The sequence below is a fragment of the Dermacentor albipictus genome, chromosome 2 (genome assembly GCF_038994185.2).
Source record: "Dermacentor albipictus isolate Rhodes 1998 colony chromosome 2, USDA_Dalb.pri_finalv2, whole genome shotgun sequence".
NCBI lineage: Eukaryota > Metazoa > Arthropoda > Arachnida > Ixodida > Ixodidae > Dermacentor > Dermacentor albipictus.
This window is the reverse complement of record NC_091822.1, coordinates 126,071,395-126,098,936: the sequence shown is the minus strand read 5'-3', so window position 1 is coordinate 126,098,936 and position 27,542 is coordinate 126,071,395. Positions and strand designations below refer to the sequence as shown.

At 46.8% G+C, this 27,542-nt stretch overlaps 1 protein-coding gene across 6 annotated transcripts in view; it reads right to left on the bottom strand.

Moving 5' to 3' along the window:
* The window catches only part of LOC135895935 (uncharacterized), a 113,911-nt gene that overhangs the window by 24,211 nt on the left and 62,158 nt on the right, over window positions 1-27,542 (bottom strand). For 5 of the 6 annotated variants that reach the window (XM_065424208.1, XM_065424203.1, XM_065424204.1 and 2 more), the window contains 3 exons: window positions 26,229-26,282; window positions 13,642-13,764; window positions 2,039-2,318 (listed from right to left, as the gene is read on the bottom strand). In XM_065424208.1, coding sequence (XP_065280280.1) covers window positions 2,205-2,318; window positions 13,642-13,764; window positions 26,229-26,282 — 291 coding nt within the window. In that variant the 3' untranslated portion in view covers window positions 2,039-2,204. Of the gene's footprint in view, window positions 1-2,038; window positions 2,319-13,641; window positions 13,765-26,228; window positions 26,283-27,542 lie in introns of those variants that run through there. The other variant, XM_065424205.1, reaches the window with a different exon arrangement.

Genomic DNA, 27,542 nt, shown 5'->3' with positions numbered 1-27,542 from the left:
ACGGCGTGACTAGAAATGTGAAGCTGCTGTCCAGAATTGTTGGGTTCAATATCTACGGCGGTTCAAGAAATGTGCGACAAAGCTAAGGGCACCGATGTCGCATTGAAGAACACAGTAGCAGTACTGTGAAAGACAAAACTAACTCTTATTGGGCGAACCTGTGCCGACAGAAACAGGCTGCGCTTATAGCACAACGATAGCGGCGAACACGGTCGGCGATCGTCGAAAATCTGATGAGCGGGTCAAGTGCGTCGGCTTTTATGCATCAGTCGTCGAATGTTCCAGTGTAATCGTTGGAACCCGCGTGCCTTCCACAAAAATCTACATTATTCGCGTCGCGCACACATGCAATCAGATTACACAATGTTCTGCGACAGACAGCGGATGGAACGATCGATAACATTCCAGAAACTTACGATACATGCAGGCTCGTCCTTCGCTGTGCGATAACATTTGTTAGGCGGTGAAACGTCTCGCCCGGTAAAGACAAGTACACGTGTCAGTATTGGGTTTTCTCTTTAGTGCCGCACGTCCCCTTCGTCAGAAAGTGATTTTAAGTGCCTGGGATGAAGCCGGTATTGACATACGTGTAGCATAAGCTAGGATATGTCGTCCGAGGTAACAGCGGAATGCTGCCTGGGAGCCCGAAAGGCTATGAAGCTATCTTGATTTGGGCATGTCGCGATGACCACGACGGTGAAAGCCTCCTTCGATGCCGCAGTGTTCCGTAAGGACTCCGTGTTCCGGTGTTCCGTAAGGACGCCGAGTTTACTTTCTGCAATTTATCGACGCTCACCATGTGGCCGCCGTAGGCGTGCTTGACGGCTTGTTCTCGGACGCGTTGGCGGTAGGAGTGACGCTGAACGTGTATGTCGCAGGGAATGGGAAGAATTCGAAGGAGTTCTCTCGCGTTTGCTGACATTCGTAGCGGAAGAGGAGGCCGTTGTCGATTAGCGAGCCATCAGCGAAACAAAAACATGATATATAACTTTCTTCAAGGGCGTAGTTCAGTCCTCTGGGATGGCGTATTGGCGAATACTATCAACCATGTGCTGCACGGTGTCGTGTTCCTCCACTGACACTCGGTTCGGTCAGGGGGATAGGTCGCGTTGTTGAGATGGGAATGACTTGCGCACCCAAACTATTGTATCTATTGCGGATGCCAGTGATATTTAAAATGCACTTGATAAGCTTGTTACCTGATAAGTGTAGTCTTTTTGTATTTCATGTTCCTACTTCCTTGTGTAACGCCCTACGGGCTCTGAAGGTATTAAAATAAATAAACAAATCGACACTGAATGGATGAAGGTGTGGTACAATCACCTTGTTAAAGAGCGCATGCTACTGGACTGGCATTAGGGGGAATATTTTGTTGGGTGCTAAGAGGGTTGTTGTAAAGGGTTTGTCTGAGCTGGTCGTTGCAGTACGGCATGAAAGAAACGCCAGGATACAGTTGTGTGTGCGCTCGCCACTCCCGGTTTTATTTCATTGATTTAGATTGGTGGTGGGACAGAGATTGGCAAACGCTCCCTTGAAGTCTAGCACTAGGATTATGTTTGTGCCTGGCGAGGTGATGATGGCCAAAAGTTCCTGAATGAGTTGACGGAAAATGGTTGGCGTCGATGCATGTTGATCCTCTATGAGGTCTTCTAGCACGATTGAGGGAACATGGCGACGTAGGCGAAATAGAGGTGGGGGAGCTTATTGAGTTTGGTAGTTCTTTGTCGGTGTGGGGAGTGAAAGCAGACAGAGAAAAACCCCCAGGATACGAGACAAAGAAAAACCACAGACATTAACCCAGGCCCCAGGCGTTAAGACACATACATTAATTCCTCAAGAGGAGCATGAATAATATTAAGTTGTATTGATCTCCGTAGATCGTGCACGTGGATCATTTAGTGCTTCGCGTGCTGGGTAAATTCAATTCAGTTCAGTTTATTTGGACATACATTGGTGGTACAGAATGTCCACGAGGCGCGGCAAAAGGAGGCAACAATGCCTCCTTTAGCGAATGCCTAAATAATGCCTAATTTGCGAATTAATGTATTCGCAAAGTAATGTTTATTCGTATAATTTTCAGTGAAATTCTTTACTTCTTACATGGTAATATAAAGAAGTCCCAGGCCTGCGCGGAACACTCAGCAGAGTCACAGTGTAAGCTGGAGGAGCTATTCCATAACAGCTACATATATAGCAGCGGTTGGCTACAAGCCCTGCGTTGTAGTTCCTGGAGCCAACATGCCGCTGGTTGGGTGCAAGCACTGCGTCGGAACTCCTGGTGCCTTAATGCCGCAGGTTGGGCAGGAGGTTGGCATCACCTACAAGCGCGCGCCATGATAAGTACGGATCAGATTATAGTGTACTACTATAGATCAGATTCTTTTAACGCGAGAGCGTTAAGGAGTCCGTGTCGCAGAAAATCCGGCGTCCCGCGTTGTACGTCACATCGGCCGAACCACGCATACCCACCAACTTATCTACCCCTAAAATTGCTCATACCTTGTATTTCATTCTTTACTAAGTTATTCCTCGGAATTTTGAGAACGGCGCCCAGAAAAAAATGCAATGAAAAAAGAAACACCGACAACGCATCTCCCTTATGTTAGCTCTGCTCAGAGCAAAATATTAAAAGTGCGAAACAAAAACCACCGACCAACGCAAGAGGTCGCGTTTCTACCAGAAAGCTCGCCTTCGTGCGTAGCATTCGCAGCCAGCGTTTCCCGGTAAACGTTACGGTTACGTAAGCTGCAGTTGCCGGGAAGCATGGGTCTTTGAACGCTGTCGCGTTCGTCTCTCTAAAGGCCAAGCTTAAGCGTCCTCAAAATTTTTGTATTACAGACAGCTTCAATGGCATCCTTTGGCTGAGAATGTAGCCTGTTAGACGCTGCTGTCAAGAAATTATGCATCAACGTAAGTTTTTGCTTGCATCGTTAAAATAAGGAACAGTCCTTTTTATTTGTTCAAGACAGCCTTGGCTCAGACCGCATTCAGAAATCATGACCTGTAAATGACTAGCGAGGTCTCTGATGCATGACTATGTTTTTCAAAACATTACCTTTGCTGCGTTAGTTGCCATTATATTGCCTCTAGCTATATGATGCTATAATAGAGGGGATTTTCGCTACTGCTTCACCTACGCTGTTTTTGTCTATGTGTTAATTTATGAAAGTGTTGCAATTTATTGGTAAATACTAGAGAATGCGTCAACATTGCGTCAAAGTTCAAAGAGCTGCGACGTAAAGGTGATTCATGACTTAAACCGTGTTCACCAGGTTGCAAAATCTCGTTCAGTATCTCACTAGACGCACGCCCTGCCTTTTCGAGGATCGAAGTGCAACTGACAGTTGTTCGGAGCAGATCACAGTGAGTGTTTACATATATATGCATAATCTTTGAGTGTTCTCTACCCCTTACTATATATATATATATATATATATATATATATAAACGAGAAGAAAGGGGTTAGCCAAGGGGCCCGATTTTATTAGTCATATCATAAGAAGCCAACAAATACTGACACCAAGGACAACGGAGGGGAAATTACTTGTACTTAATAAATGAAGTAAAGAAATGATAAATTAATGGAAGTGAAAGTGGACGAAAAAACAACTTGCGCAGGTGGGAACCGAACCCACAACCTTCGAATTTCGCGTGCGATACTCTACCAATTGAGCTACTGCGGCGCCGTTTCCCCATCCACTTTCTTGAGTATTTATGTGTCCTAGCAAAACCCTGGGAGTGTTAGCCAGCGCCACCACTCACAGGCCTTGGCGGCGGGCGGACGTGGAACGTCCTTTTTGCCGCAGGCGTCATGAGAACGTGATCTTTTTGGATGAAAGCAACTGGTCAATAAACCCACACATGCTACCCGACGGCATCAGTGTTGCCGGATTCGAGACGCTCGTTATGTAATAAACGAGAAGAAAGGGGTTAATCAAGGGGGGCTCAATTTTTATTAGTCATATCATAAGAAGCCAACAAACACTGACACCAAGGACAACATAGTGGAAATTTCTTGTACTTTATATATATATATATATATATATATATATATATATATATATATATATATATATATATATATATATATATATATATATATATATATATATATATATATATATATATATATATATATATATATATATATACATGTATAGTTCACTAGCCCCTACAAGGCTCGTGTAAGGGGGAGAGTACAGTCAAAGATTATAATATAGAATAATTAGAATACATAGGTGCAGTCAAGTCCGATTTATGGCTTTTTGTCTGTGCCCCTGCTATCTGTACGTTGTATAGATACACATAAAGTTCAACGTTCAACACATATACAACAGATACAGTTTGTTAAGAACGGCCCGCTGAGGTGCAAGTTTAGCCAGCCTGTTGCGACAGCGGCGTCTACTTTTCCTGGAAAGCAACCGTCATCCTCTAGCCAAACAGCGTCACTAAGACTACTGTGTACAAAGGAGAATGCGCCGCGTCCGCCATTCTCCATCGCGGCACGACTGGAGATCCCCAAACAAAGCTTACAATAGATGAAGCGTCCCTGTACACAAACTCACCACAAGCAGACGGCATTGACGCAGCAGCCAACGCTTACATGAAAAAAAAAAGACGCCTTTTAGTTGAGACGAGGATACGCTGCCAACAGTACTGGGCTTAGTAATAGGGTGCAATAAATTCGAATTTGACGAGAAACGCTTTCTCCAGATCAGCGCCACCGCAATGGGAACGAAGATGGCTCTGGATTATGCGAATATACTTATGGCATCGCTTGAAGAATCTTTCTTGCGACGAGAAATTTGCAGTCGGTCTTCTGCAAAAGGTTCTTAGACGATATATCGTTTATTTGGCACCACGAAGAAAGTCCCCTTAGATTTGCAGTAGATAATAATTTAGTTCACTCATCAATATCTTTCACACACAGCTATTCTAAATCAGCTGTAAACTTTCTTGATGTCACTGTACAACTTAAAGATAATCGCATATTCACAACCTTACATAAGAAGCCCGCAGATCCCCACCAATCTCTTCATTTCAAAAACAGCCACGCACAGTATTGACAGAAAGCTATTCACAAGCCCCCCGATACCGCTGCATCTGCTCTGACGAGAGAGATGTCAAAACTCGCGCAAAGGAACTCAAAACGGCCGTGGTAGCGAAGGAATACCCCGAAAGTATTGTCGGTGATGCTATAAGTGTCACCAAGCCTCACACAGAAATCTCATTTTGACTGGCGCAAATCCGCTCTATCCGAAAAATTAAACCAACCTTGTGCTCACTTACTCCTCTACATTACCGTCCGTCAACATCCTAGCCAAGCACTTCAATATTATTGAGCGGAACACATCATCTGTCTACAATTATTACAGTCACCCCAAGTTGTCTGTTGCCGGGGAAGGAACCTAAGAGATATCCTCGTAACAGCTAGAAGACCCACAGTTCAAAACATGGAATCAGATTGCAAACCTTATGGTAAACAACGCTGCAAGGTCTGCAAGCATATGGCTTCAACCTGCCTTGCTGGGGCTACTTCCTTTGATTTTAACGCGACAGCATAGAGAAAAATTCAACGAGAGCGGTCACTCCCATAGAGCCCAGCGGCCGAACTGGCTGTGGCGCACCAAGCGGATGCGATTAACACCTTCCGCTTTCGGTTTTGGCGCGCGCGTTTTGAACGCCAGCTGGTGCACGCCACGCCGGCTCCGCTGATCGGCGCAGAATTTTTTTTTTTCGCTTCTACTGCTGAACGATGAGCGGCCTTGGCGCAGGATCGTTTTATTATTTAGTAAAAATTATTGCGAAAGATCTTTATAAGCCTCCACCGTATCTGTGCCATATGCAATTTCATAAACGCAAGACGTCTTCTGAAATGATGAAATGTTTATTTTGCTCTCTATATACAAATGCTCGTTCAAGCCTTTTTGTGCATCCATCCAAACTTGTGTCACCAGGTAAGCAGCAGTCGCTACTGTACGAAACTCTACCGGAAGTCATCAGCTGCAAAAAAAAAGAGTAAATTACACGCATGTATCATTTTGGAATATTGACCTAACAGGAATTCTGCGTGAAGAGGCGAAACGTGCGAAAGTGGTGAATGGGGGGGGGGCATTACAGATAAATTCAGTGATACGTAGATTTCGTAGCAAATAGACTCCTCCTAAACAATGCGATGAAATATGAAGAAAACATCTGATATACAAGCACCCCTCCCTTCCCGCGGGCATTATTTCCTACGGTTTAAGAGCACGAATACAGGGTTTACTGCACGTTTCCAAAACAACTTGGCCTCAGTCGACGCGATGGTACTCCAAGTGCACAGAGGTGGCCACAACACAAGCTCTCAGCCCGACCATGTTACACGCTCGCAGAATGCCTTCTAGTGGCACTGAATACAAATTCGTGAGTGCAAAGCCTCTGTTCCGTCGCTCAGAATACAGAATTGTCAAGTTCTTGGTTTCTGATCTCCTCGGCGTTAGATAACGTGTCCCGCCGGCGCAAGATACACACTCCCGTGTTATGTTATGTTACACACTCCCGTGTATTGCCACTCCCGTGGCAATACACTCTAAAACAAGTTTACACCCTTTGTGGTGTATATCGGCCACACCACAATAATCGTCATTTGCCTTGCTTTCATTTCCTTTTTTAAAACGCCGCGCCCGCTACTTTCCTGTCGGCAATGCTATGTCATGCTCATAACGCGCATGCCGTTCGTTACTGGGAAGTACTGGGCTCGCAGCGTTGAAGAAAGGAAATTCGGACAAAGCAGATGACGTTTATCGTTGTGTGGAAAGATAAGACTCAAAGGCTGCAAACTTTTCTTAGAGTGTAGCTCGTCGCGTTTTCGACAAGTGCGAGTACCGAAAGAAGGGATATGCTGTTGCAGGGTCATAAGAAACGTCACAAACTTGGCCCACTAAAATTCAGTACACGCCAGACTGTCAGCACGGCCGGCTTGCTTTTTTGCTTACTGCTTCACAACGCCAGGCGCGGCGAGCATGCCTCAAGAGTATCCCAGAAAAGTACTAAATTAATTGCAATAATTTTGGGAGTCCGAGAATGCGTCACGAACTTATCGCAGTAAGATTCAGCACACGCGAAACTGCGGTCGAGCTGCATTTCGCTAACTCCGTCACATAGCCGGGTATGGCAAGCGTGCCCAAAAATACCAAAATAAGTTACAGTGATGTTGGGACTCGTAGAAAGCGTCACAAAAATCTCCCAGCACAAGTCATTAACTCAAACTAACTACGCCACAATGGCTGAGTTATTTTTCGCTAACGGGGTCACTAGCCTTGGTTACGTGCTGTAAGCCTAAAATTGCTCGAAATGCATCGCAGACTGTCAAACAAAATTTCTCACCTTGCTGTAGTCCATGTAGTGCAGTGGCGCCGTGTCGGAATGCAGAATGAAGGCAAGAATACGCCGGGAGCCCAGAAAACTGGCTACATCCAAAAGAGACGGGTCGCCGAACAGACGAACTTCACATGCGCCGCCGGCCTCGCTCGCTTCGGTGGCACGTATGGCGCACGACGCATCAGATGGCGCGCTTGGCATACCGCTTGCTTGTTGATAGGGAACGGAAGAAAAATAGGTCGCGAAGTCGTGACCTCACGAAGAATGCACCGCGAACAAGCCCGTTACCAATGAGTAAGCTATTTAGTCCTCGGGTTTTCTTTCTTCTTTCCCCCCCCCCCCCATTCTTCTTTAAGCATTGTACTTAATTTGACCAGGACACCACAATATGGGCTAGCGTTTTCGTCGCACTTGTAAAAGCACGTGCCCTAGGGACCATGTAAGCGACATGTACACTGCCAATGACGAGGGGAGTCACCAATGCTACGCGAATAACGCCATCACCAAGGAGTAAGTTGTTTGGCCCTCGCCTCTCTCCCTCATGCGTTTCCCTTTTACTTAATTTTTCTCGTCCTTGTTTTCCCCTCTGTCTTCCCCCTCGCTCGCTCACTTTCTTTTTCCGGTCTTTTTGTTCGTTTTGCCTGTTTTAGTTTCTGCTGTCATATATGAAGAGAATGTGGCGAAAATTTCCTGTATCCCTCGAAAAAGTTTGGTCGACCAACCGAAACTGTTGTGCAAATTAACCATATATAGATAACGGCGAAGTTGTGAATCTTGTCTTTCTAAATACGCTTGACCCATTCTAAGATGCAATTGCTGATGTACAGATTCTCCCACATTACTTGAGCCGAAGTTTTAAAAATGAAAGGCACTCCGGACGCGCGTTGAAACGAATGCAGAACGTTGGCACTGGCCTAGAGTTAAGGCATTCCTTTTAAATTTTCCCCTTAACTAATGGATTACTTATGTTATGACCCCACACTTGCAGAGCACCTTAACAAACCTCTCAATAATATTTTTCAAACACGATATATCTCTCGTGGTCCTTTTTTTCTGTGTTCCAAAGGAAGCCCGTGAAATATGAAAGAAAAATACCACGTGATGGCGCGCTTGCGCACTCTTATTGTGCTGCTCTGAATCGTTCGATGGATGAACAAGGCCCGCTGCAGCCAGACTGGGCCGCGACAGGGCGTTACGCCTAGTGTAGGCATCTGGGCAAGCGGCTCTATTCGCATGACGGCGCAGATGCATGCAGCTGGCCGAATGGTGCCAGCTGCTCAGTAACTATAGGCAAGTGCCAACATTATCCATTCGGTTCAACTCGCGTCCGGAGTGCATTTCATTCTTAAAACATTGGCTCAAGTTATGTGCGACAAACTTGAGCCAAAAGGTGCTCAACTTCATGGGTATATGTATATAGCGAGTGGTGGCACTGGCTAACACTTCCAGGGTTAGCATTCATAGTAACTCAGAAATACCCGAGAAAGTGGATGTGAGAACGGTGCCGCGGTAGCTCAATTGGTAGAGCATCACACGGGTAATGCGAAGACGTGGGATCGCTCCCCGGCTGCGGCAGGTTCTTTTTTCATCCACCTTCATTTCCATTAAAGTATAATTTCTTGTACTCAATTATTAAGTATAAGTAATTTCCCCTGTATTGTCTTTGGCTTCTTGTGATAGTATCAAAATATCGGGCACCTTGGTTTACACCCTTTCGTCTCGTTCATGTGTATATATATGTGTGTGGGTGCGCATACATAACACACACCCCATGTGACAAGCTCCCCACATGTCATGCACATAACCTTTTATCACATTGCCAGTCCTAATGCTAACGTGCTAGTTAAAAAATTGGCCTGGAATATTGCTGCATGTATCATTCCTTGCACGATTCAGAACCTTAAGTGGTACGAGTTCATCATGCTGAAACCACTTATAGTTGTATGAAGGTAAGCTTACTCTCTCTGATACAGCAATCATTTTATTGTATTAACGTGTTTCGAAGTGAGTACGCAGACTCAAGGAAAGAGAACCTTTCATTTCATGTTTACCAAGAGTCGCTGCTGGCCTAGCCAAGGATAACTAAAACTGCTGTATTCGTTGCTGTTACTGCCCTGTGCTCCATGTCTCTTCAGCAAAGACACCTTGGTCAAAACTGACTACTGCACGAGTGGCACTCGCAGTAATTAACGCACATGAGGGGCAACCGGGTACGCGCATGTCTCTATTTATTATTTTGTATTGGTAAACTGCCACAAGTGCTCTGCGCTAACCTTCAGGCAATACTGCCGACATAATTATTGTTTGACTGTAAATAAATGTAATGCAAATGAGTGAATTGATTGGCGAATAAAAATATCGGCATTGAAACTCAATTCAGGAATTCCTTTTACGCTCAACCTAAACCTTTATAATGAAACCAATGTCGCAGGCTCTCAGTTTATCTGGGTTGATCAACCATGGGCTAAAGAAACAACAGCAACTACCGGAAGTTCTTTGACCGTAACATGAAAATAAAAATTTGAAGGACGTCGTGAGCGAAAAAGAAAAACGACAGCCTGGAAGCACCCTCACGCTCGAGACCGTCTATCTCGCTCTCTCGATCAACTACCTTATAAAGTTCTTCGTGCTGATGTCACCTAAAAATCTCTAGCAGCTGAAATGTTTGACTCTCCGACATAAGGCTATATGATTCTATTCAAAAGCCCAGATTTCCGTAGCTCTGCAATGTGTTAACAGCAAACCTTTTGTGCACCTTCTGTGTCCTCCAGTGATGTTTGCTTTGGGTGCCGGCTTCGCTTGAATATTTGTGTTGACTGCCCATTTGTGCCAGTGCAGCATTGCATGTGCAACCAGTGCCAGTTTTCAAGGCATTAGACTCCTTTAGCACGTGCAGTCAGTAAGCGCTTGCCTCTTTGTTTAATGGGACACTAAAGGTAGATGAGAAGTCGACGTGGGGTGTTATAATCAGAAATCAGAAACTTCGCAGCGCTTGTTCTGTGTCATGAAAAGACGCTAGTTCACGAGAAAATTGCATCTGAAGGGTCAGCATACCTCTTTGCTGATTGCAAATCATCGGCCCCCGAATGGGGAGTGGTGACGTTGCATATGCCGTCAGCGCACTTTACTGTCGTCCGTGAGGAAATGGCGCTCGACAGACGGCGCTACCATTTTCTGCTCAAAACGCAAGCGCGCGGTCATGGAAAACCACGCCACGACAGATCCTTCGCCTAAACAGCAGGAGGATGCGAACAAAGTAATCACAGCCCTTAGACGCGAACTAGAACTCGCCCGCGTCAGACAGAGCGAGCTAGAACGCCAGGTAGCCGAGCTCACGAAGGCAGTTAGGGACCAGAGACCGAGCAGCCCTCCACAGCCGCAACCCGACCTAACCCAACCGCCGCACTCGTCGCAGGCAAGCAACGAGAACTTTACCACATTTAAAGCCGAAATGCAGGAGATGATGCAACAGATGCAACAGATGATTCAACAAACAACACAACAAACGCAAGTGCAAATAACGAAATTACGCAGCTCGATCCGCCACAAAAATTCACCGAAAACATCAGAGAGAAGCCATACCACCGTCCCGCACAGACAGGCCTCGCCAACGCGACCACGACTAACACAGAAGCTTAACATGGCCAGGAAAACCTTAAGCAAACAAGGAAATCTAGACACATGGCAATGGAACTGCAGAGGCTACCGAAGGAAGTAGGGCCTACTTCAACAATATATTCACACACAGCAAACCCCACCCGACATTATTGCGCTTCAGGATCCTAACCGACTCCGAAACAGCGTGCAGAAACTACATGTTCGGCAGAATAGGTCACAGAGCGCTCCGCATACTCCGCTCTGAAGATCCCCACACACAATATCCAGAAAAAGAACAACCAATTAGACACACGATAATGTGGACGCCGGGTCACATGGACGTGGAAGGCAACCGTGAGGTCGACATGGTAGCTCGAGGATACACTGCATACTGAGCACCCTCCGCCAGTAACCCCGAGGAAACCGAGCCAGTCCCCAGAGAATACTCGGCTATCCTGAACCACTATAAGGGCAGCAGAAAGCGATACCCCTCGCCGCATAGCTCTCTCGCTAGAGAGGACTCCGTAGCTTGGAGGCTGCTACAGACGGGTGCGTATCCGAACTTAAACACCTTCAGCAAAATACAACCCACACAGTACACTGACAAATGCCCATGGTGCCAGGAAACACCCACGCTCTACCATATAACGTGTGCCTGCCAGAATACAAATACAGCACCAATAATACCAAATCCGAGTGCGGAGCAATGGGAAGGAATGCTCTCCAGTGACCGTCAGGACGTCCAACTAGGGCTGATCCAACGGGTCCAGCTGGCAGCGGCATCCAGCGGAGCCCTGGACTAGGGGCAGACGGCCATTGCCATGAAGATGGAAGACACCATCTGACTCCGCGAAATCCATAAAACTTTCTAGAGCTCAATAAACGTTCTTGCTCCTCCTCCTCCTCCTTGTATTCACGGCTGCAGCTGCTCTTGCTCAAGTGGGGTGGACAGTTCGGGAATACTGCGACTTCGCGTGGACGTGGCATTCTCTGCTAATTGCAGATAGTGTGAGTTTCGCGAGCCAGAAAAAACCAGCGCAGCACTGCGCGATAACGCAACTACAGAAACGCGAAAGCGCTGGCGGCGCGGAGTGAAGAAAGCGAAACCACTCGAACACCCATGTTGCTTTCAATGGTAACGCCGATGAGTTCTTTCTGCTAAAAAAAATCCAATAGAACTGAAAAAGCCGCACTTTCTTTCGTCGTATAATGCACTCCAATGATCTTTTTATTACGAGTAGTTGAGTACTACTGAGATAATTATAATGAGGAGTGCCTCCGTCACAGGCTAGTACTTGATTGTCCCGAGTTAATGTCATTGTACTGCGTTTACCTCGACTACTCGATTATTAAAGCTCTGCTCGCCATATTACTAATCACTTAGACGTTCTTGAGCACAAATATATTAATTTAGCTTGACTTATTATTTGCCTTCAGTGTCCCTTTAACTCATTTTGCATGTCGATAGATAGAGAAAGCGAGATAAAGATAAAGAACGGATGAAAGAAAGACAGAGAGGTCACGTGCAGCTAACCATATAGTTGCAACTGTATACAGGGGAAAAGCTATGCGCACGGTTTATGGGACTGCTTACCTAAGCAGCGTATCGGTGCTTCCGTGCTTAGAAGTAAAAGAAGAGAGAACATATCCATTCGCGTGTCCTGAGCAAAGCTATCGATGGGCACACTCCGGCAAACAAACACCCCTTAACACTAAATCTACCATGCAGCAGCCGAATACCTATGAAATCCATAATGGCTATGCCCTGACCTAGGACGTGATGACAATGTGACGTCATTGCGGCGCCTTCAGGCCATGGACTACGACAACAGTAAAAAACTGGACAAATCCAGCATGGAAGCCAACCCGCATGGAGGCATGGAGGCAATCCCGCAGAGGCAACGCAGTGCTATGACGATTCAACCTATAAAACAATGGGCGCCTACTCAATGTGCCGCAGAAGCGCTCGACTGAACACATCCTGGTGGTAGGAGTGCCTTGGCGGCAAGAACGTGAGGCACAAGTGCATCGCGCGACACATAAAAGCCTTCAACACTCGCAGACAATGAGCTAGAGCGACGTCAGCGCCAACAGCTTGTGAAAACGTCGCGGTTTCAACCGAAGGGCGAGACATTAGCAGCGATAGCGAGGTATAACGTTGTACTTGTAGTACTTCGACGATATTCGAATATTACGTGAGTGCAACATATTGGCGCAAGGCAACGCGCAAGGAAAGTTCTGCTGGCCCGAAGGAACAGCGGTTCTTAAACAGCTCGTATGAAGAGTAGGTCATCAGGGTTCAGTGCCAACAGCAATAGTATGCTACAACAGCCGTGAAACGTTAGCCTGACGTCATGACGTCTTTGTTCTCGTTAAAAAATACGCCTTTCTCCTTGGAACATACGCAAGAAAGCTAGAGAAGTCGTACAATAAAGTTCTAATATGGTTACCGGTGTCTTTTTGATGCACTTGTCAATATGTATTCTGGTTATGCTCCTTCTTCTGAAGTTATCGTAGATGAGCTGATGATTCCAGGGAAGATGTCGATAAGTACTAAGCATCTTGACAAATGAATTTGGTGATGGCCAAAATGAACTCTTCTTCTTTTTCTGTTTCTAATAATCTGTTTTTTAGATATTACCAGACAATTATCTGTACACTGAACGCAAATCTTTATCTTACCTGTTTGGCTGTTTGCATGCTCTGTCGCTGCATGTCATCAGCATTCAGGAGCCCATTGGAGTCCAGTGTTCCTTGCTGCTTAACGCCCTCGTAGAAGTCGTGTATAAAATACAATATAAACACCTGCACCAAAAACAGAAAGATGAAAATAGAAAACAAAAACAAAACAAAAGCAGGATAAGCCCTAATGTGACGGCTCTTCTAACGAATTGCAGGCAGCCAAAAAGTGGTCATGGAAATGAGCGGAATTTTTCAGCAGCTACATATCAAATATCGCGCACAGTTATGATGTCGAAACTCGCAGTGGTGGTACATTTTTGATTGTGTCGACGTCGTAACATTTGAAGCCAAATGTGATAATTATGACTTATGCAGTTTATTGGCGCGTGGACCACATATGGCCAAAGAGCGCCAAGGGGCCAAACATCGGAGGTACGAACAACTGTCGGCAGATGTTGCAGGCGCATTTCTGAAGCCGACGTTAAAGAGAGAGATAGAGAGATAGAGGATGAAGCATTTATTTAAATTTAGAAAAGTCGCAAGGTCCTTCTAGGGGCCCTGGGCGTCGGTAGAGTCCTCAGACCAAGAACCCACGAGCCGCGGCAGTCTGGCGCGCCCTCCCGACAAGATTGATCCGGTCTCCGAGAATTGACGCTACAGACAGCGAGACTTCACACTGTTTTGTGGCGGGGTGTAGGATTGTAGGGTTGTCGCTCGTGAGCTGTCACGCCTAAGTGGCACATTATCGCGCGGCCGCAGCACTGCCATCTGGACCTTATTGCGGATACCATGTGGGGGCACACTGCGTGGTGTCGTGTGCGGTGCGGAAAAGTGTTTGTCTGGAGCTGCTTCCACGAAAGTGCTTCGGCGCGCGCTAGGGAATCACGCAGTGGGGGACATTTCCTGCGCTCTAGTCAGTAGTGGTCAAGTGTGTCTTGAAATCATTTTTTGTAATTGGTTACGAACTGTCCCTGAGACGTGTTTGCTTCACTGTGAGGCTCCGCGAGTGTGCGCTCGAGCCGATGCGCAGGCCTTCTGGTATATACCCAGTGAGAGTTTCACGTCCGGGTGTCCATACTGTTCTGGCCGTTTAAGGAAATGTAGGAGTATTTGAAACGGACGTTGCCATTCCCAAAATTCTACCGGCAGCGTAGTTACCACATGCCTCTGGAGACATCCCTATATAAGGTTAACCTGCTTCTTATGCTAGACTCTGGGGAGTTACGTGCCGAACAACACGACGTTATTATAAGGCACACCGTACCGCGGGACTCGTAAGTAATAGTCACCCACCAAGTTTTCAATACCCTATACTGAAAGCTAAGTACAAGAGCATTTCTGCATTTCAGCCTCGTCTAAAACCAGCCTGCGCGTCTGGGAGTGTGCCCCTGAGCTCCAATTCAGCAGCGCAACTCCTTAGCCACTGGGCTATTACGATGGGTGCTTATCCGTTTCTCCGCGTTCCATGCCAGTGTGTTACTTTCATTTCATTTCACTTATTTCATTTCATTTATTTCATATCATTTATTATAGCAATACAAAGGACCCAGGGAAGAGGTAAACACGGGGAAGGCGGGAGATGGAAATTCAAGACGATGAGCAAAATGAGAACCAGGCGAAAGCAGGAACCAAGACAAGTCCCATTTGTCGAAACGTTGGCTCCTGCTTTCACCTAGTTCTCGTTTTGCTCATCGTCCAGGAAGGGGGTATTATATGACAGTTGGCTGACTTGAATAAAACAGTGATTCGAGAGCAGCCTTGAATTGATGTGGGTCGGAGTGGTGCGTGGTGGTGGCAGGCAGACTGTTACAATCCCTTGCGGTTTTCCCAAAAAAGTGAGCGTAGATGGGAGGTCATCTGCGCCAGGGGACAATACATGGCTTTTCTGGCGCTTTTTGCGACTGGACTGGTGATGAGCTGGTAATATAACTGAAATTTGAAGTGGCGAATGATAGACATTGTTCCTCATTAACACAGCACGAGGGTATAAATCACAACGGCCACTTTATGTGCCATGACCTCTAACACAATGATAGGTACGCAGGCACAAAAAACTTGGATGACGCTTAAGCTTCGCCTTCAAGAGTGGAACGCGATAGCGTTATCGCACCCCGTTCGCACTGCCAACTCATTCGCTCGGCATGCTCTTGATTCACACAAGAACGAAACGTGCGCCTGAGCAAGCGGAACGAACCAAACAACTCGGTGTCTCGGAGGGAGAAACGATCTACGCGAGCCAAGCGTCGTGATCGGCACGGACAGCCGGGCCGCGACGCACCATGATGGCGGACGCGATCATGGGGCTGACGCCTGGATGTGATCGTCCTCTATCTCGCTTGGGAGCACCACGCAGAAACATGACTCCTCGCCAGCAGCACGGCACACATCGCAGGGGACGCTTTCTCACCAGAAGCGCTACGGCGCAGCGATCACGTCAGAGGCGTCCCGCATCGGACGCTGTACCTAGGAATCGCGCTGTGAGCGGAAAGAGGAGCCGCGTCGGCTAAACACGAGGGTTCGAGTAGAAACGGTCGAGTGGTGCTCCACCTGTCGGGACAGCACTGTACATTGCGAAGAAGAGGTCTTCTGTGTTTATCGCAAGATGGCTCTGCGTGTGCGCCAAGCGCAGAAGAAATGTAGCGGAAACGTAATTCGCTACGCGTTTAACTGCGACTTCTGTAATTTACATGCTCATAATTACCAATATACACAGCAGTATAACTTTCTACGGCACGTTTCTCAGGCAACACCGCATTCATTAGAGGAGCTTTTGTCCCACCTTGAACCATCAAAGTCATGTCTGAGTGGTAGCGCCTCCGTCTCACACTCCGGATACCCTGGTTCGATTACCACCGAGCCTATCTTGCAAGTCGTTTTTATTTATGAATAGCCTTCGGGGATTTTTCTGCGAAATGAGCTCCTTAATGCTGTCGCGTTGAAATCTAGTTGGCAGAAGCTATATAGTCTGGACAAGCGTATGAGTCAGTTTGGTGGACAAGGAAAGTGAGTTGAAGCAATGGGAGCAATCATCGAATATACTGCAGAAGGATGATTAAGTAGCGCATAACTTTGACCACCTTCTTTCAGGTAAATCCGTAAACGTACTAGCTTAGCTCGGGTGATATAATGAAGCAAATAATTTAGACAGGATTACGTCGTAGCGGGTTTTAAAGTGTGCACGAGAAAGCTAGCCTTGCGTCCTTTTAGGTAGCTAAGAATATTGTTTATAACCTTGTCACTTTTTATAAGTAAGGATAATGTCACGATGCCTCGAGTGGCACTGACCAACCCTCCGAGTGTTGCCCATACATAGATACCGGTGAGTGCAGACATGGGAACAGCCACCATGGTATCATCCTCGGTAGTGCAACGGACCGTAATGAGGAGGTTGCGGGTTCAGCTCCCGCCAACGGTAAGTTCATTTTTCTTCCAGTTTAATATTTCTCTATTAATTTATGCTCCTCACTTTAACCTGTTCGTACCTTCCGATATTCTCTTCTAGGCTTCAGTATATTTCAGCTTCATGTATTTAAGAATGCTGAAGTCACCTGCGAGCCTAGACATCACCTGCGAGCCTAGACAGCAGCGCGATATCTTGGTCGGTTCTATGACAGCTTCCGTTTGGATGCCGAAATACATTACTTTATTGAGGTTTACGCAGTTATGTGGGAGTAGCATTAAATAAACGATAATGTTGAAGATTAGTTCAGCCACAAAGTACAAAAATAACAGCAGTACGTATAACTGACGAATGACGCATGACCTTGACCTCGAATTTGATATCGATGTATGGACCCAATTGACTGCGTTCGCCCGGACTCCGCCATGTCCGATCGCGTGGCCACGCTTTAATTGCTTGCCCCCAGCATTTCTCTACTGTCTTTGTTTAGGGCGACAGCGCACGATGCTGGGACATCACTGCTTCGGCTGCTGCCATCGAGAATGAGTTGGTGAATGAAGCAAATTTTTTGTCATAGCGTCAGAGGTGATCTTTTCTTCAGGACTCCTAATTTTCACCTTGACAAAATGGAGCGAGGACTACCATACGGTGCGCGTGTTAGAAGATAAGGCAGGACTAGGAATTGTTTTGTAAGGCGCAGTTGTGCATACATTACAACCGTGATTTCTGTGAAGATTATTGTGATTTGCTGTTCGCGTTTATTTTTCCCTATTTGCCAGTGTAGTTAAGCCACACTTCATCATGCTCTGTAAAAGTGAAGTGAAACTTTTTGGTGCAATGTCATACGATTCCGTATTCTCTACTTAACCACTCGTGAGTGCGCGCAGTTGCGGTAGACTCGTTTTCAGCGCATTTCTCGTGCAGTACGCTCCCATTTCGAAGTCTGGCATTGGCTTGTAGAAAGGATATGATGTGTTTTGTCAATCGTTTACGTTGATGCTCATGGCGAAACGTTCCGCTTAGCACGCCTTTATCAAAACGACCAGAATTACCTAATTTTCGGCATGCTGTCAAATTACTGCAACTATTTGTTATGCGAAAATGTGAGTATCAGTGATATTGAGTGGAGTGTATCTCAGTGGTGACCCGGAACTAAATACGAGCGCGAACGAATGTGTACTATGCTTGCAGTACTATCTGGTGATCGTATTTTTACTAAAACTTTGCCTTCGATGAAAGATAAACATAAAAAATTTCATTACAGCAGAACCGTGAATAGAGTTGCATGGTGGTCAGATATTTTTTTCCAAGCTTGGGACATATAAAAGCAAGAAATAAAGACTACAGGGACGTAGGGCACGTGACAGGTCGGAAGGTATACGGTCAAGTAGAGTTAGCCAAGCGGCATTCAGGAGTGTTCACGTGTGGAATATCTTTCGTTCCTTGCTTCTGTAGTGTCATCAGAAAACGCTTCGAGCTGACAGTGCACTAACCGGAATGCCGCTTTACCTAGGTATGTGAGTGTACAACCAACAGCTTCGTCAAAATACGTTCAGCTTTTTCATATTGTGGACAGTATTCGGGTGTGCACTAACATGGGAAGTAGCAGGGCTGATGGCGCGAAGTTTTTTGTGTAGCGTTGTCATTTTTTTTAGACGCCAATAACGCCATCATTCTGCACGTTAGCTTCTTGTGAGTGGTTGTTATCATAGAGTGCATTCTGGTGTCAAACTAGCTTTGAGTGATAAAGAATTGGCCGAAATACAATTATTTTGTGCAATATTCCTGTTAGTCGCGGGATCGAATCCCCGCCACGGAGGCCACATTTCGATGGCGGTGAAATGCGAAAACACCCGTGTACTTAGATTTAGGTGCACGTTAAAGAACCCCAGGTGGTCAAAATTTCCGGAGTCCTCCACAACGGCGTGCCTCATAATCAGGAAGTGGCTTTGGCACGTAAAAGCCCATAATTTAATTTTAATTATTGTTCCAGCTAGAGCGGCAATGTGTCAGTGCACAGACGAACGCAGAGTTCACTATGGACCAGATGCAGGACACTGCACCCATCAAGTTATGAGATTTACCGTCCCAAGGCAACTTGCGGACTCTGAGATACACCGTATACTACAGTGTGGAAGCTCCGGATTCATTTCGACAGCATATAGTTGATCCCAATGTAAAAATGCAGAGCAAGCTCTATCTAAGAAAACGCAGCTCACCTACGCTTCACCTGTGGAAGAGTCCGCCCACGGCTAAATTACTTTGCTATGCTAATGCAAAGGCCCTACAGGCTATTTGCAAATGAAAGTTCGTAGTTTCAAGATAAAGCATTGACACGCGCACTTGTTTGTCCTTTTCGGGTGACCGCCTTTCACCGTCTAAAGATGCTATTGTTCATCGCGAGACGTGTATCAGAAGTTTCTCGAATGTTACCGATGGTTCTATCTGCTACCTGTTGTCATCGAGGCAAGTGTAATCTGTTTGTATGTGCGACGAGAATTGTGTAGAACATTGTGGAAGACACGCGGACATCAGCGATTACTCTGTAACCTACGATGACTCATGCATAAATGTTGACGTGCTTGACCGGCAGATGAGATCCCGACGATCGCTGACCGCGCATATTGACCACTATATCTGTGCTCTGAGTCTAACGTGATTTTGTAGGCACGTGTTCACCCAATAAAAGTTAGTTTCCTCATTGACAGATTTCCCGCTGTATTATTCACCGTCACCACTATGTGACACCTGGTGGAGATGCGGATGTGGTCATATACCGAACGCCCCCGCAAAGCCGTGAGCCAAGCCCGAGTCACGAAGACAACTCCAACATCGCCAAGGGCCAGCGATCTAGCCGCAGGCTACGAGGACAACCTCAGGAACACGGACTTTTGCATAGGAAGACTAGGAACTGCATGGCCATGGCAGCAGCCGCACTGACAGCCCCAGTGTCGCGAACACCGATCGTGCTGAAGCAGCCAGGCAACCACCGCTCTCCATTCGAGTACCCCTAGAGCTGGCTGGAGACGTATGAAAGGGCCACTACATTTAACAGCTGGAATGGCGACGACAAGCTGCGCCATGCCTTTTTTCGCATTAGAAGACGCCGCCAGGGTGTGGTTCGAGAACGGAGACGCCACCTTAACGACGTGGAACCTGTTCCGGAGCGGCTGCCGGCTGGCATTCACAGGCGTTGTACGCCGAGTGCGAGCCCAAGCTCTACTAGAAACCCGAGTGCGGCTGCCCTATGAGACCATCGCCATCTTCACGGAGGAGATGGCCCGTCTCATCCGGCACGCCGACCCAGAAATGTTAGAAGAGAAAAAAATTAGCTTCTTGATTCGCTTCAAGCAAGTGCTCTACGCCGAATTGATACGGAACACGCCGAAGACTGTTGCTGAGTTTGTCTTCGAAGCCACAACCATTGAGAAGATGCCCGATATGCGGACAATGGAATATAACCGCCGAAAATACTTAGACGCTCAACTACTCGGCAGCATGGGAGAGACAATCAGAGCTGTCGTTCATTAGGAACTGCAGAAGCTATTTCCAAGGTCGCAACTTAAGTGACATCAATCAACGACATCGTTAAAGAAGAGATTCAGCGATCACTTGGGGTTACTAAGTGCAACCGTCATCGCCACAGCGCCAGCCGGAAGCGATGACATACGCCGCCGTCGGCCGCTGCCAGATTTGCCCTCTGCTCACGCGCCAGGGACCCATGACGCGGCGATTCCGTCGCCAGAAACCACAACCCGCCAACATGTCGGCCTGCGAAACGCCCCAAGGAAGACAAACATTTCGCGCGCCCGCTGACCGGCACCCGCTCTGCTACCAATGCGGAGTAGCCGTCCATGTGTACTGCCGATGCCCATACCACGTCTTGGGACGGCGAGGCTTCGCCGTCAAAGCACCGCGTCCACAGCTTAGGGAGCGCCCTCGCGACATCGCCAACTACTTCACATCCACTGAGTGGAGTTCTCGACGACCGCTTTGTTCGGCATCACCAGGCCGTTACTCGTCACCGCATTGCCGACCATACACTGGCTCAGCTCGGGTGCGTTCCGCAAGTCCATACCCAGAAAACCAAAACCAGCAACCGATGTAGGTGCAGTCATTGTACTTTAAACGCCGAAGATCCTCCGCGGACGACGGCAACACTTCAAGATCTAGCTCGACGATGTATGAACGAGAGAACGCCATCCCGACAAAGCCTCCATGTCAAGAATACGCCGACGAAAGACGACCTGATGACTCGGTGTTTCGGCCACTGGTCGACACGAAGAAGCCATGATTCGACGCCAAGACCTAACTGCACCGCAAGACAAACAAACACCGGCCTCGACGTGCTTCTTGACTGTCCCGCAGTCACCGCCTTAGTGGAGAAAGGAGCCGACTACTTCATAACGAGTGGACCCATCACCGCTCAGTTGAAAGTTAAGACAGCACGGCAAGGCTCTCAAAAGCGCCCCACTGGAGGACACCGAATTACGCCGTTTGGAATGTGCCCGGAAAGAATTACTGTTCATGAGCGGACTTACCCTTCCACCTTCGTTATCCTCGACAGTGTTCACAAGACGTCATTCTCGGCATGGACTTCCTGAGCCAACACGGCGCAATCATCGACCTGGGGTGGCATGAGGAATATTTAATAAGGAAAACAATAACGAATTAAGAACGCGTTCTTATATGTTCCCTAGAGAAGGCCTAGTCAACACAAGAACGCGTTCTTAAACTCGTTATTAAATGTTCGTGCAAGCAACTCCTGAAGACGAAGTCGATAACGCTGTCGGAACATCTAGCAATACCGCCGGAGCGCTCTTGAAGTCACCACGCCGTGAGTGTGCTGGAAGATCAAGTGACCATTCCGCCTCCCTCCAGAATTGTTATTTCCGTCAGCACCAAAACACCCGCAGACGCAGAAGGTGTAATGGAGGGTGATCGAAGTCTACTGCTTGATCGTGAAATTTGAGTCGCAAGAGGGATCACTCGACTGCATAGAGGAAAAGCGAAGGTGGGGCTGACCAACTTCAGCCAGGAGTTCAAGCACGTCAGCTGGGGCACGACGATCGCATACATCGAGGAAATTCTGGAAACCAGCAATGCGTTTTTCCTCTCGGATTCTGCTGCATGTACCACGACGACCACCGTTTCCGAACAACGCGACGTAAATCGAAGTCACCCCATGAGTAAGCAGCAACCACTCAGAAGTCTTCTCCGACGATACAAAGAATGCTTTTCGGTGTCGTCGAGGATTCGACAAATACCGGTAGCAAAGCACCGCATAATAACCGAAGAGTACGCTCGGCCACTCCGTAGGAAGCCTTACCGAGTTTCGATGTGAGGACGTGAAACTATAAGGCAGCAAGTCCATGAAATGATGCGCGATATCATCCAGCCGTAGAAATGTCCGTGGACATTTCCTGTTGTTTTGGTGAAGAAAAAGGACGGAAGCCTACGTTTCTGTGTCGATTATAGTCGACTGAACAAGATCCCGAAGAGGGACGTATACCCCATCGCACGAATAGACGACACATTGGATCTGCTCTGACGCGGAAAATACTTCTCGTCGACGGTTCTTTAGTCTGGCTACTGGCAAACAGAAGTGGGCGTGAGAGATCGCGAAATGACCGCCTTCATCGCACCGGACGGCCTCTGTGAGTTTAAGGTCATGCCATTCGGACTATGTTGGGCGCACTAACGTTCCAGTGCTTGATGGGCACGGTGTTAGCAGGATTGAAGTGGAAGACTTGTCTTGTTTACTTGGATGACGTCGTCGCCTTCGCCGGAAACTTCGACGTTCACATCAGGCGGCTTGCGACAGTACTAGAGGCCGTCAATGCATTAGGGCACACTCTGAAGCCGGAGAAGTGCCGCTTCGCTTGCGATAAACTTCTTTTCTTTGGCCATCTCATTAGCAAAGCTGGAGTCCACGCCGAACCGCAGAAGACAGCTGCCATCGTAAAGTTTCACCAGCCCATTGGCAACAATGCAATGCGTAGATTCCTTGGCATGTGTGCCTACTAGAGGCGCTTTGTCAAAGACTTTTCACGCATCGCGGAGCCGCTGGCACATCTAACTAAATGTAATGTCGAGTTTAAGTGGGAAACGCAGCAGGCCGACGCCTTTCTGTTACTCAAACGACGCATGCAGTCACCACCGGTACTTGCGCACTTCAACGAGGACGCCGACACAGTAATCCACTGACGCCAATCACCTAGGTCTTGGTGCCGCCCTCGTCTAGAGGAAAGATGGACATGAACGGGGGACAGGTTACGCTAGCCGGTTGCTGTCAATTGTGGAAGGCAATTATTGGACGACCGAAAAGGAATGCCTCGGCATCATTTCGGCTACAGCAAAATTTCTCCCTTACCTATAGCAGGTCATATCGATAATCGTCATCTCTCTTGCTTGCGTTTCCTTTCTTGAAAACGCTGCCTTCCCGCCTTTCCTGTTGAGAATTTTCTGTCATGTTGATAATACACATGCCGTGCGTGACTTGGAAGTGCCACACTCTTAGCGTTAAAGAAAGGAGACTAAAAATTTCTGCGTGGGGGAAGAGGGGCTGAAGCCCCATAGGCCTCTCGCCCCCCACCCCCCCCTTTAGGTATACGCCCCTGGTTATCGGCTCTTATGTGCACAATGGCTGCCGAAGATTTTGAACTACCGCTAGCAGAAGACGGAGAAGTTTGGCGCTGCCTGGACTCATCTGGTCCGGTATCACAATGTAGGTGACGACTTCTTGTCTACAATTGCGATGGGGAACGAGTCATGGTGCCCCTACTACGAGACTACTAAACGTTTCCACCGGAGACGTGTTGTTGACTTTCTCTTCGATTGTCAGGGGCAATTGCAGATTGAATTTGCCAAACCTGGAGAGACTATCGATCGTTTCCGATATTGTGAAATGCCGGACCGGTTGTGTGTCGCAATCAAGAACAAACGATGTGAAAATCTTACACATGGGGTCATCTTGCTCTACGAAAATGCCCGTCCCCACGTCGCCGATGTGGCTAAAACAAGGCTGGCAATATGCAATGGGAAACGCTGCAACATCCGTCATACATCATAGACACGTAGTCTTGCGACTTCCACATCTTGGGGCAATTGAAGAAAAAGCTCAAGGGAACTAGATTCATGTCGGACGATTACGTGAAAATCAGTTGCCTATTTTTGAAGCAGCAAACCAAGGAGTTTTATGAAACTGGAATCCCGCTACTCGTTTGTCAGTGGGAGAATTGTCTAAATTGTTATGGAGACTACCTTTAATAAAACACCCCATTTGTCATATATTCGCAGTAGCTCACTCTCATTTGACTCGACCTCGCATATATTGCAGAACTCCTCCTTTCTTTATATGTTCTCTTTTTATGGCTACAATTGCGGTGCAGTTACAATACATGACCGCTTACACAGGCTCCTGCGCAATACATTGCAACAAAGAACAGCGTCATTGAGATTCTTAACTGACGGTTGCAGTTGTACAAAAACGTAAACAACGTTCTTTATTGACAAAGTTCCATTAAAATAGTTGTCCTTAATTTGTTTATTTCATGGCCTTTACATTTTCCATATCAGCGGCATGCACTGTCTTGCTGGTTTCAAACTGATATAGTTCTAAAGTTCGTGTGACATTCTTTACTTATTAAATAGAGAAAAAACATAGAAGCATTGATATCAGTTATTTCGGGTACAATTTCTGGGACAAACGAGTATATACTTTCATGGAAAAATACAGATTTTACTAGTCTTCACAGTGCGTAGGCTTCAAGAATTCGTTTGCATAATCTTTGGCAATGGCAATGCAGTTATTATTCGTGTATTTGATCCTTTGACAAATTCATAATTAGGAGGCCAAGCTGGAACGTGAGCCCTCCCTCTCCCTTTCCCCCCGAATGAAATTTCTGGCTACCCCAGTGATGTCCGCAGTAGAGATTAATAAGAGGCGATTGGAGCTTCGGTGGCAAAAAAGCAGGGAGACCAGAAAGGGGTTGTACAAAAACGAACTTTGCAATAGTGGTTGAGGAAGTTTGAAGCTGCAATTTTTTTATAAAAGACAAACAAAAAATGTCGAAGCCACATAGGACAGTAGGAAAAATTTAAAAAAAGGGCTTGGTGTTACAACATAACTCCCAGTTTCAATTGGGACGCTCGTAGCATCCATCCATACAGGGATAATTTTGTACACATGAACAAAGGAGGATGAGAACATATTTTGACGAACATAAAGGAGGAGAGGTCGGCCAGGAAAGCGTATCTCTCACCTGCAATTTCTCACCGTGCCAAGGGAAACCAGGATACTCAATGAAAGAGAAAGTTTGATGGTAGGTGACTATGATGTATTACAATGAGGGTAAAAACACGTTGTCTGATACGTAGATGTGAGCTAGAATTCACTACGCGCACTACACGCAATACATTCCGTCGACAGCACATCTCACACAGCACTCACGCGAAACACGTCGTACGAACGGGCCTCCAAGCCCGTCTCACGCAGGGAGTTCAGGAGTGATGTTAAGGCACGTTAGGCTTAGTGAACCTGTCTTCACGTAGCCAAAATGTTCTCTCCCGATACGGGAGAAAGGGTGAATAGTAAACTTAAGTGCCCTTTGTGGGCACATGTAGGCAAATACCTGATATTTACTAAGCCGCAGGAAAGCTGTCACAGTAGCTTATGGGAAAAGCACCGTGTACATAATGCAAATGGCTTCATCTCTCTTCAGCGGAGATCTGTCTTTTCTCCCGCTTTCATTCTCTTTTACTGTTGATACTTTTTCTGCAACAGTGAATTTTCCCAAGGCGCAAATCGGCTCCGTTTTCTGTTGGCTTCATGTGCTTTAGATTTTTATAGCAATAGAAAATGGTCCAGGAAGCAGGTAAGAATATTTCGCGTTGAATGGGCTTCGCAGAGCCTGTTCTTTCACGACTGGTGGCGAATGCGGCTGACACACTGGTACTACGGTGTCGCAGTTACCGTACTCCTGCTTCCTAATATTTTTCCCCGTGGCTTACTTGCGCAGGATAAGTCTTTTTGTTCTCTGCTGGTGCTTAGGCACGTTGTACCTTGCGCCCGCTTGCACCTAGCACGGTTCAGCTAAATGTCGTGACATAGTTTAGCTGCTGTCTGTAGAAAACACTATGTCTGCAGACTTGGGGACGAGCAATATTTACCGCGGTTAGGACTCACCTTAAAGATGGTCATCATAGCAGTTACCGATACCATGAACAGTAACCAACGTATCTGCAAGAGAAAAACACCGCGCAACGTCAACTTGTGAGCATTGATCTTGGTCATTTGATTTTCTTATTCACGCCAGTATTTTTTTTCTACAAGCGTCATACCTCCTGCGCGGCTTAGTGCTAATATGATAAAATTTTCTTTTATTTCTAGCTACTAGTCGCGCTGATTGGAGAATAATTGCAAAAGTGCTTTTGTATCGTGAACATGATGATCTCCTTCTTTCGCTAACTTTCAAGGCTGAGTAGGCAAAAAAGTGATTTAAAATGCAAATTATTTCGTTGAAGCAATACACGCTAGATGTCACGAATACCTACGCGCAAAAACACAAACAGATCTGCAATTGTCGCAATGATGTATGACATCATTACAGGGTGAATGGCCAGGCTTGATTGGTCCAAACGCTGTTCATAATTAAGAGGAAGCTTTTCCTCGAAGCCAAATTCGACACTGCCTAGCCAAACACATGCAACACGCATAAATGTTTTTCTGAGATAATTATTTGGTCGATTTTAATAAAACGTATTTGTTGCTTTTGGTGGACAATGTGATTGTCGCAACTTTTTGAAGCAGAATTTTGATTTATCGTCGAAAGTTTTTTACAAACATTACGTTAAAATCGGTAACAAAAAAAGCAAAATAGCAGCACGAAGATTACAGAGCCCGATCTCTGCGCCAAGAAAAGATAGCTCCGTTCTCTCAACTACTTCAGTTAGAACATGCGAGGCGAATTAATTTCCTATCTGATTTGATATGTTGCGGAATCTTGTTAGAAGGTTTACAAAGGTTTCCAGAAGTTCGACTCAGAAATAGTGGTGTATTTGAGAGCCATGTATAACACATCGCTGCCTTAGAGTCGTGGGGTTTCCTTGCCGTCTCACGTCACCTCCCCCCTCTCTTATATGGTAACTGCCTCTTCTCTTCTCCTCTCTACAGTTCTATCTTCATCCTCTCCTGCCTCGCACGTTAGTAGAAAGGGAAGCGCTGCAGTTTCTGCAATGCTTCTCAGGGGAGTGACAGATAATTACAGCTATCAAGCGGCTAATGTGACGACGGCCAGGGAGCTCCAGAGGGCATTGTGCACATTCGACGCGGAGGGATGAAAACGAGTTTCTCCCGTCGCCTTTCCTTTCTTTCTCGCGCCTGTCATGTATATACGCGCTCCGAACCTCCCTCCGACGCAGTGTGCACGAGAATAGCAGCCACAGCAGCCAACAGTAGCAGCAGCAGCAGTGGGAAAGTCCAAGGAAGAGGCTAAGAAAG